Source organism: Silurus aristotelis (assembly GCF_946808225.1).
Source record: "Silurus aristotelis genome assembly, chromosome: 26".
Taxonomy (NCBI): Eukaryota; Metazoa; Chordata; class Actinopteri; order Siluriformes; family Siluridae; genus Silurus; species Silurus aristotelis.
The window spans coordinates 3999330-4010594 of record NC_139599.1 but is presented as its reverse complement, the minus strand read 5'-3'; the positions used below and the strand labels follow the sequence as shown (position 1 = coordinate 4010594).

At 35.3% G+C, this 11265-nt stretch overlaps 1 protein-coding gene across 6 annotated transcripts in view; it reads right to left on the bottom strand.

Moving 5' to 3' along the window:
- Positions 1–9866, bottom strand: part of prune2 (prune homolog 2 with BCH domain) — an 11941-nt gene extending 2075 nt beyond the window's left edge. The window contains exons 1-10 of one of the 6 annotated variants that reach the window (XM_083531134.1): positions 9805–9866; positions 8158–8412; positions 6372–6460; positions 5884–6090; positions 4838–5014; positions 3458–3560; positions 3228–3359; positions 3060–3146; positions 2877–2975; positions 1722–1814 (exon numbers count right to left, since the gene is read on the bottom strand). In XM_083531134.1, coding sequence (XP_083387260.1) covers positions 1722–1814; positions 2877–2975; positions 3060–3146; positions 3228–3359; positions 3458–3560; positions 4838–5014; positions 5884–6090; positions 6372–6426 — 953 coding nt within the window. In that variant the 5' untranslated portion in view covers positions 6427–6460; positions 8158–8412; positions 9805–9866. Of the gene's footprint in view, positions 1–602; positions 1620–1721; positions 1815–2876; positions 2976–3059; positions 3147–3227; positions 3360–3457; positions 3561–4837; positions 5015–5883; positions 6091–6371; positions 6461–8157; positions 8493–9804 lie in introns of those variants that run through there. The other 5 variants (XM_083531135.1, XM_083531133.1, XM_083531136.1 and 2 more) reach the window with 5 other exon arrangements.
- Positions 9867–11265: the final 1399 nt, after the last annotated feature.

Below are 11265 nucleotides of genomic sequence, written 5' to 3'. Positions count from 1 at the left end.
CTCAACCCAGCTTGCTTCAGGACCAACACGAACCCAAATGTAACCCAGTGTTCTAAATTGTATTGTTTCCTTCCACATTGCCACAGCTTTATTCATAATAATATAGAAATAAAACAAAAAATAGTTAGATAAATATTTCATTACACTTATTTCTACTACAGTTTTTAACTTACTGCACATTCAGAACATATTCACACTCTTTCTGGGGTTTTTTATTTTGACATTTTTTTATGTTGCAGCCTTATGCTAAAATCCTATGAATGAGTATTTCTGGTGTTATCAGCCCAAGTCCCTGTGAATGAGTAGTTACAACAGAAACAATACCATATTGCATCAAATATGATCTTCTGATGAATCAGAAGAGTTTCTCAGTGCTTTATGCTTTCTCAGTAAACATGAAAAGTTGGTGGTTTTCTCATATTAACTTCAAGAGAAACAACTTGCCGTTTTGGACTGAATGCTAAGGTGCGTTAAAAACAGAAAACCTAAACAAGCTAATTTACAAAATGTCACTAGCTCATTTGCCAAGATACTTATTTAGCTTGCTATTAAAATCATTCACAAAACATAATTATGTTTCCAATTTTGAAATAACTATAGTTGATTTTGTTGTCATATGTTAGCAAAGATGTACTAGCATTTATATTAGGTTTTAATTGATTAATATAGAGTTAATTTTTTTGGTAAACTGTGATCTAATGATCTGTTTAGACTTGCCAAGACAAATCTATTATATGGACAAAGTATTGGGAACCCTGACTTTTCCAGCCATATGTGATTCTTCCTCAAACTGTTACCACAAAAATAGAGACACAATTGAACAGGATGCCTTAGAATGCAGTAGCATTACATTTCCACTTCACTTGAACTAGGAGACCCAAACCTGTTCTAGCATGACCATCCCTCTGTGCATAAAACTAACTCCATAAAGATATGCTTTAAATCGGTTGGAGTAGAAGATCCTGCGTGGCTTGCTGATATAAAGATCTGGCCTCAACCCTAGTGAACACCTAGGGGATGAATTGGAACACTGACTGCCCCCCAGGCCTCCTCACCTCACCTCACCTCACCTACATCAGCACCTGACTATACTAACACCCCTATGGTTGAATGAGCATCTTCACAACCAAAATCTAGTGGAACATCCTCCCAGAAGAGTGGAGGTTGTTATTACAGCAAATGGGGACTAAATACAGAACGGTACATTCAGTAAACAAAAACAAAAGCGAATTTTATGGTCAGGTGTCTGCAAACTTTTTTCTATATAGTGATGTAATGTTTTACAATATAATAACATTTTAAAGAACAAATCAGGAAAAACGCAATGCAAACAAATGGCAAAAGGTTCAGAATGCTTCAAGACGAAACTACCTAGCGCCAAACCTTCTGTCCCGTCCTGAAGACAAAAGCTTCCCAAAAACACACATTAATTAGCACTCGTTTTGGCACATTAGTGTCTGTTACCATGGAAACCAGATTGCCAGGTGCTCTAGTTATTCTCAGGAACACACTGACACCTCAACACAGCCTCTAACACATTACAGCATTTCTGCTTCGGTGGAAGCACGTAAAGCTTACAGACTTTATCTGCCAAATGAAAGTGCAAAACTTTGCACACCCTTAAGACCAAGAAGAGGAAGAAGAAAAACAAATATTCAGAGATCTTACTTTATCATCATGTGTTATGATGGTGCAATAGTTTATTTCGAGATCATTCTTACTCCCACCCTTTAACTTCCAACTTCCTTTTTTGTATCCTCTGTGCGGCTTTTCGATCTTCTTCCCTACGGCCCACCCTCCCATCTTGACATGTTCTGAAGGAAAAAAAAAGGTGCAGATAAAACTTTTTTAGATGTTGATTTTTAACTAAATATTTGGAATTATTATCTTATTATAATACACCCACCACCACCTTGACGATGTTTCCATTCAAAAAACACGGGGCAAACCTTTGCACTTGGTAGGACATGAACTTGTACACGGGCAAATTACAAATTACTCGAAAACTCAATGAAAATAAAATAAAACTGCTACATCCCTGAATAAATCATATATTATTCAGTAAATACATGTTTGGATCTGTCATTTCAATGGCAAGGTTCAATTCCCAATATATTAACGCACTCGTTATTATGCTATGTTAATTATTAAACATAGGTTAGTGTTTCTATAGCAACAGCTCATACACAGGGTCTTGTACAGATTTACATAATTTTATATTAAAAACATTTTGATCTGGAAGATCAGACATGGTTCTATATATTATCAATAATGGTATTAAAATTATGAAATTGTAATGATAACCCTGTAAGGAGATGTATGACATTTCTGGAAGGAGTCTCCAGTGTTAGCAAACTGCCAGCAACAGTGTGTAAGCTGTTTGTGTGGAGGAGTGTGTGCTTTCTGGTTTAATATGACAAGCAGCATTATTTGTCTCATTACCTTTAATAAAGAAGTTTAGTTTTATTTTACATTTAATAGCATTTTTTGGAGCGAATTTTGAGATTTATTAGCAATGGAAAACAAAAAAGAGCTTGCATTTTTCCCCATGTACAAAATGTAACTAGTAAATAGCATAAAATTCTAGAATTTATCTACATTAACAATGCAATTTAGTTACCAACTAATTTACCTTATAGTTGATGACATTTTATTACAAATATAAAAAAAAAAATTTACCAAAAAAAAAAATAATAGGCTTGTGTGCAAAAGCCAAATCAATAAGACTAAGTGTAGACATAATATGTATTTGTTTTGTGGACATTTTATATTTACACTTGCCATTTATTAATAAACAAAACAAAAAAAATTAGTGATTAAATATTATAGTTTTGTAACATAAAAATGAAGAATGAACAAAATTATCTCTCACTTACTTGATGATGCATTCAGGGATATGGACATATTCCATAGGGATGAGTTCTTCCAGCTCTGCTAAACTGTTCACATACTTAATCTTACTGCTGAACTTTGAACTGTAGAGAAGACATGCAAATTTGCAGCATCGAAAATATTAAAGGGTTATATTTTAAACTCTGCTTTCTATAAACTTGCTTTACCTGATAAAGGGTCTAGTGATGGCTAGGATAGTCCTGATAAACCAGGAAGGATGAACAATTATAAAGGATTTCAGGTTCTTTCGGAGCCTGAAAGCAGATTTTAAAGTGAGGCAGGTTGTCATTTTTTTTTATTGATTAATGATTCTGCACTTATAAACCAGCAGTTACCTCCTGTCGATCATCTGGTAACATCTCTTCAGCCAGCCAAGGCCAGGCGTCCTCCTGTGAGGAGTGGCCCCATTCAGGTAGACGATCATGTAGTCTTCGGCTACCATCAGCTCCAACGTGCTGATCACGTACCTGATCGTTACACACAATACAATTTTACAGCAATTTGCTTTAGAAAATACCGTTCAAGTAAACAAATATGGATTGTTGATACAGAAGTGAGAACTCACAGAAAGAGGTTTTCCATTATTTCATGGTAGTCTTCTCTGTCGCTATCCGGAAGGAAGCAAGCAGCAAAAACTATAATGGCATTTGTACCATTTCCATAGTAGCCTAAAAAAGGAAAGAGGGCTCTGTTACAAAAGATGCTGATATATGTAAAAATTCATTACATTTACTGTCTCTGAAAGTGCAATATTTCACATGGTTTCACCAGGAAGTAAAATATGTAAATATCTTACTCAGTTAAATAAAGTAAGGATAAAATATAAAAAAAGATTCTGATAAAAAATTTATTTTCAACTGATGAAAAGCTGCAGAAAAAAAACAAAAGAAAAGAATTGCTGCATTGCATATTTAACATACTGCTTTGCTAAAGCTTTATAGCCCGAAAAGAAAACTAGCTACATAATCAAACAAGATAATTTACTAAATTTAACTAGTAAGCCAATATAACAAAACTTCAAAATGTAACTTTTGTGCTCACATAACCAGATACATAAAAAAACGTTGCTATCCAGGTATGTATTATTATTAGGTGAGATGAGATCATTTAAAAAATAGCTAGAAAATTGTACAAACTTTCTACACGCAACTACCTTGAATTTTTTCACAGGCTATTTTATCAAACTACTTGCTAGCTAATTTATCAACTTAACTAGCACACTCACCAAACTTAACTAGCCCACAACTTCATTTGTGCAGTCACCAAACATAGCTAGCGCTCTCACAAAACCATGTAATGAAAAAAGTCAATCACTTAGATCATTTACTGAGCTAATTTACAAAATTGGTCTAGATAGAGAATTTAATAAACTTGTTTACAAAATGCAACAAGCTAGCTAATTTCAGCTAATTTATATACTATAACAGCTAGCTAGCCAATTTCACTTACTAACTTACAAAACAACTAGCTAGATCATTTCCCAGGCTAAGTTGTAAAATTATTATTAGCTAAAAACCTTTTAACTCGTTTAATGACAGAAACTACAAAACGAATCAAACTTAATTTGAGGGTGAAACTTAGCACAAATATTTAACCTTAACTAGGGCGGAAAAAAACAAACAATTTCCTATTGTTTGCAAAAGTATTCAGTTACAATAATAATTGTGAAGAGATAATTAAATAAAAATCAATTAAAAAAAAATAATAATAGATATATAGATAAATAAATAAATAAATAAAATAACAAAGTAAACATTTTCATGTATTTCCAACCCCTCCCCCCCCCCTTTATTTTTAAATTTTTTTAACAACATGTTTACTTGAGTCTCTCAAGGATTAGATTCACTTCCATTATACCCAAAATTTCAATTCTGAGATGATTCAATCACATACATTAAAGTACAGTTAGTTACAAAAGTGAGAGAGTGTTGTGCAGTGTGTATACCTCCATGGGAGATGACTTTCTGGTAGGGTTCAATGCACTTCATATTGATGCGGTGCTCCTGTTCCCCGATGATGACGGTCCTCCAGAGTTTAGAGTCCTGTCGCTCCTCTGTGAGGCTGTATGTAGAAATAGGTTCAGCATCCTCCTTCACTGGAGCTGCCTGGGACTCCTGAGTCTCTGAATAGCATAGAATCAGATGTTTAAACAATAAGAATAGTAAGGGATGTTGTGCATTACTGACTAATGGCTGGGGCTGTATAACACTAAGTTGAAGACTGCTCCCAGACTAGTTGAGATCAATTAAAGACCAAGTTGTCTATTTTAGGGGATCAAGGTCAAGTCAAGATTAATACTAAAAACATTCAATCATTTGGGAAGACAGGAAGTTATTGTGAATAGTTGGCTCCGTTTGTGCCTGAAATTATTATTATTAAGTCCAAACTTCAGAAAGTACAAGATAAGTCCTGAAATGGCCTGAAATGAAATTCACAATCTTACAATCCTACTAATGACCCCAATCTTGTCCAATCTGTGTTCAGGCTTTGACATGAGGTGTGATTGTGAGTGTAAGTGTCTGTTATGATTGTAGTTTGGGCCTTAAGTCCAAAAAATATTTTTAATAAATGTAAATTAAAAAAAAAAGATAAAAAAAAAAAAAAAAAAGCAAAAAATTGACATAAAATTTGAAACCTTCGAAATGTTCAGCGATTTTGACTGAATAAATGTTCTAAAGTAAAACTGAGCATTCGTGAGTACATATATTTTTCCTTATCATTTAATTGTCATTTAAAACATTATGCTTGTGTGCTTTATCTGTGTATTTCAGGGCTGAAAGCGAAGCACAGTCCTCAGCTGTACAGAAAAAACTTCATCCTCGAATGTAGATGTCATGCTGCTGTCCAAATGAATGGGAGCCAATATTTTGTCACTAATTCGACAATTATAGAGTTGGAAAACAAATCTATTCTGATATACCAATAACTGAAATCTTTAATGAGTTTATATCAGTATTATTTGTAAAGATGTACTTGTATTTCATGTATCACCTTCCCAGTCCAGCTCGTGATCAGTGTAATCCAGGACATCGGCTTCATCAGGTGTGTCCAAATCGTCCACATTAATGTCCAGGTCGTCAGGCGTGTCGAAGAGATCGTCTTCACTTTGATCAAGGGAGAGGCTTATGCGAGGGGCTGAGAGCTTTTTCCGTTGAGAGCCACCTCCATCACCCTTCAGTGGCAGAGTATTGGGAGGAGCTACAACATCAGCGGGAATATAGAAAAATAAGTAAATATTTTTCTAAATAAAAAACTGCTGCTTTTAGTCCTCCTATCATATGGGGATGGTGTATTTATTTAACATGGCCTAATCTTTAAATACTTGAAAATTAAATTGAAAAAATAAGAATTAATGTGTTTACCACATAAGCTACCTTTGACCTTATTTATGTTTTAAGGCAAAGAAAAATAAATATACTGTTCTAAGGCTGTTAAATGTTTATTTGACCAGGCGTAAAAAATTATACGATAAGACTGACCTGGTCGGCTTTCGGCCTCCTCAGAGCTCATCTTGTGTGCAGGATTCTGCTCCATCCCCTCATCACCGGGGGGCAAGGAGGAGGAGGATCTGGAGGATTACACACAAAATCTGTATAGTTTACATCAAAAGTAACATTGACAGTCAAATGTTTTGTTGGTGTATGTTCATATCAATGTCATTCGATTGTCAATTCTGTTGGATTGATTTCCTATTTTCCTAATTCTTATATGTTGTTTGTATATCAACTGAAAACACAGGGTGAAGGAAGGAGTTTTCAGGTTCAGGGGTGAAGCTGAAATTTTTCAAATGTTCAGCCTTCAGTATATTGCACTTTCTATGTAAAATCACAAGCTACGTTGTTGCCTTGTTATTTTCAAGCCGGTTATTTCCAAGTGAAGCTTGTGAGGTGTTAATAATTCACATAACGTAAGTGATAATTGATCAGTATGACATGAGCTTATTTTTACTGCAGCAACACAAGTGTGACTGCTTCCGTTAAAACAGTTCTATAAGCAAGATATTACTAGAGAAGTGGTAGCTCAGTGATTAAGGCTCTAGAGGGGGTTGAAGGCCCAGTATGGCCAAGCTGCCACTTTTTGGGCCCTTGAGCAAGACCCTTAACCCTCTGTTCCCCAGGTGTACTGAATCATGGCTGACCCTGTGCTCTAACCACAGCTTCCTAACATCAATAGGATGGGAGAAGAAAGACTTCCACTGTGCTATAATGTACATGTGATTTGTATAAAGCACCTTTACTGATGACCTGATTTTTTCAGACACAACAGGGACAAATATTTTGAGATAGATCACTGCATGTTCCCATGGTAACACCCAAACCGACTGACAACCAAGTCACGGTTTTACCGTAGCAAGCTACCGCAAACAATAAAATGCGCCGGTCCTCTTATACTAAATATAAGTAATCAAAAATTACTAACACATGAGGTGGTGGTCCTTTTATTTGTCACATGTGCATTAAAGCACAGTGAAATTCTTTCTGCGCATATCAGAGCGCAGGGTCCGCTATGATACAGCCCAAAAGTGGCAGCTTGGTGATACTAGGGTTTGAACCCCCAACCTTCTGTTTATTAAAGTAATAATTTTACATGGATAAAAGGCATCAAACTTCCAAAAATGTTTTGTGATTGGGATAAGAGGAATAGAACACATCAGGACAACTTACACCGCTATAAATAACACCCTGGATGGGATTTTAGTTTCTCTTAAAACCCAACATTCGCATGCACACACACACACACACACACACACACACACACACACACACACACACACACACACACACACAAACACAGAGGTAAAAGGGCAGAGGCAAATGCTTTAGCTGGATGCAAAATGCTATACATTTAAATAATCTTATCCTAGTTAACCAGGACTGTTGCGAAGAGCATCGCGAATAAACCCTGAGATTCAGCACTTTAATCCTTGGACCAAAATGAACATGCATCACACACACACACACACACACACACACACACACACACACACACACACACACACACACACACACGATCTCATGCACAGGTGCACACATAATATAAGATATTAACATATCCTATACAGGATGCTGAAACTACGCCCTACTTCAGCACACACACACAAACAGAACCGGTTCTCTGTAAACAGCTGCCACTCCCATGTCTCTTGTTTCTCTTTTTGCTCTTGGAAAGAGGAAAAACATGATCCATCTGGCTCTCTCTCTCTCTCTCTCTCTCTCTCTCTCTCTCTCTTTCTAATCATTGCATCAACACACACGAATCACTCACCAGAGCTGTTACACACTTCTAGTTTCCTTTTAATCTCTCTCGCTCTTGCTCTAGGTTTCAGAGATCATAAGTGTGTGTGGTTTCTGTGTTTCTCTTCTCGTCGTTCCTCCACAGAGATGCTCTGCTCACCCACTGGCAGCCTCCACCATTTTGTAGTCATGTGACCCTCTCCAGCACTAAAGAAGAGCCTGGGGCAGCTCTCTGAGGCTGGAGCAAAACAATGAGTTTAGCTCTAACAGCAGTGTCAGTGTGTAGCTACAGAAAGACAGGACGAAAGGGAAACCAGGTGATTTGTGTAAATATGGGAGGAGTCGGACTGCACAGGTGAAAAAAAATCATGAAAAAGGAAGCTGGAGGAGGGGGAGAGTGGGATCACAACTGATTCGAGAAAGGAAACGATCACATTTGTGCTGCACCACTGAGCTCAGAATCCACATGGGGATGAAAACATTGAATTTTACAAATTGTTCATTTAAATGTTTTTACTTTAGAATTGTAATTATTAAAACAAACTATTTTAATTCGATTTTTCATTTAACATTTTTTTTTTCATTTTGAATTTAACTGTGTGTATGTTCATAAAGTGTACATTTTGTGATTTATCTTAAAAAAAATATATTATTTACATTTGTGAATATATATATATATATATGCACACACACACACACACACACACACACACACACACACACAGTATATAAATGCAAATATTGTTATATAAAAAAAATACACACACATTTTATATATATATATATATATATATATATATATATATATATATATATATATATATATATATATATATATATATATATAAATGTCTTTTATTTTTCTATTTTATTTTTTTGTTTTGGTTGTGACTTTCGATGTAACCTTGTCTTTTGTTGCAGTAGCATTACATTTTCACAAACCTGTTCCAACATAACTATACCTCTGTGCACAAACAAATCTCCATGAAGATATATTTACATGGGTTGGAGAAGATCTTAATTGGCTTGACCTCAACCCTATGGAACACCTTTGGGATGAATTGGAACAATGACTGCACCCCAAACCTGACTTTACTAACCCCCTCGTACCTGAACGAGCACAGATCTCCACAAGCACATTCTTAAATATAGTGGAACATCTTAACAGAAGGTTTTTATAGAGTAAATGGTGACTAAATGTGGAAAGGGATATTCATAAATCACATGCTAAACTTATAATCAGATGTCTTGTGTCCATAGTATGGAACTATACATTTGAAAAGCTTAGAAGCCTATTCATATGTAATCATTTTTTTTGTCTGGCTGTTTCTGTCTATAACATATATTTGTAAAATACTTAATTTTTTTTGGTTTATAAGTGAAACTAACGCATCTTACAAATCTCACACAATAAGACAAACACAGTGGCACCTGAAAACATCTGACTTTGGACTTCTGTGTTTTGCGATTTCAAATAAAATGCAATCCACCTGCAAGCATGTGACACTCTATGCGCTCTGTTATGAGCTTTCAAAGGTCGTCATTTCCGCAGAGTCTCTAACAAACTGTAAAATAATATCTGAACTGAACAATAAGCATCACGGCATAATTTACTGCACAGCCACAATGAACAAACAAAGGAAAGCTTGGAAAAAGATTAGTGGATTGTGAAGGTTACCTTTTAAAATCCAGAATCTTGTTGGACAATCAGGAAGTAAATGCTCCTGGCTGACCTCTCCCTCATAATCCAAAGGTCATCCCCATGGATATTAGTCCCATCTAATAGAAGGGCCAACCAGAAACCCAGTAAACATACAGTTACTCAGCACATTAATTTGCTAGAGTTGAGAAAAAGTATGCGAAATCACTGTTAAACTGAATTATTAATAATAAACATTATTAGTAAAAACACGTTTTTTTAAGGTAATAAGCCATAACATTGAAAATTGCGGTTTTCGGTTTCCTACATATACATTTGCAATGCTAAAATATGTGATAAATTACAACACTGTACACATCTCTAACTATCCTCTCTATAATATAGCAGTGGAAATAAATGCAAATTATGTGTTTTTTGCAGACCTTAGAATTGATTTTTTTCTCGTGCTATGGCAGTTCTGTTTATAGATTAAAAGAAATGAAAAAGAATAGCAACATTCTTCCTGGAAGACTAATCTCAACCTATAATCATACATTAAATCTCAAACTAGCTGAATTTATTTTTACATTAAATCATTTACCGGGTAGGAAACAGCTGAAACTAGTAAACAATTAAAGGTTACATGTAGATATTATACTTATTTATTAACCGTAACCAACTGGCAAAACAATGTAAATCACTGTAATTCAGGGTGCAATAAGCATGCATTGTCTATATAAGCTTTCTACAAAATTATCAGTCATTGTCAATGTTTCTGGAATATTCTTTTTTGCATGAACAGCCCCATAGTATGCATGTCATGAACAGCATTTTATTTAGGGTTAAAGTCTGGTCATAGCAAATGACAGCTTTTTTTTATTATTATTGTTCTTTATGATTTAACTGTGTTTAAAAGATTATGGTGGTAGGCAACCAGGACAGGTTAAATGTTTACTTAAGGGAAAAAACCCCAGATGGAATTCGTCAGCCATGATTTTTTTTTTTTTAACAAATAAAAGTCTATGATTTGACATCAGAACTCTTTGAAAAATAGATTTTAAGGACAACTTTATTCTGACATGCTCCTGTGAAATGTCTTGATACTTGCTTACTTTAAATCTACTCTTTCCAAATGGCAAGTTGTCCATTATGCAGCCACAAACCACAGTGCTACCTCCACCATGCTTCAGAGAAGACGGGAGATTTTGGTGCTGCTGTGCAATGCCTGATTTGCCTGTTCATCCAAAACACTGTAATACTTAATGGACCTCTTATGCTCAAGATGTTTCATATAAATATCAGTTTGTAGACACACAATTTAACACCAACTACTCAAAACATGGTTGCAGTCCATGAATTTAAAACTCTCCGGCTCATTCAGCCGTCGTATCCTGGATACACAAAAGCATGTCTTCTGAGGGCATGACTTTGCAGGGCACTCTGAAGGAAGTATTTGTTTTTATTCTGAATTTCTAAACAGTACTTCTGTTTTCGCCAATC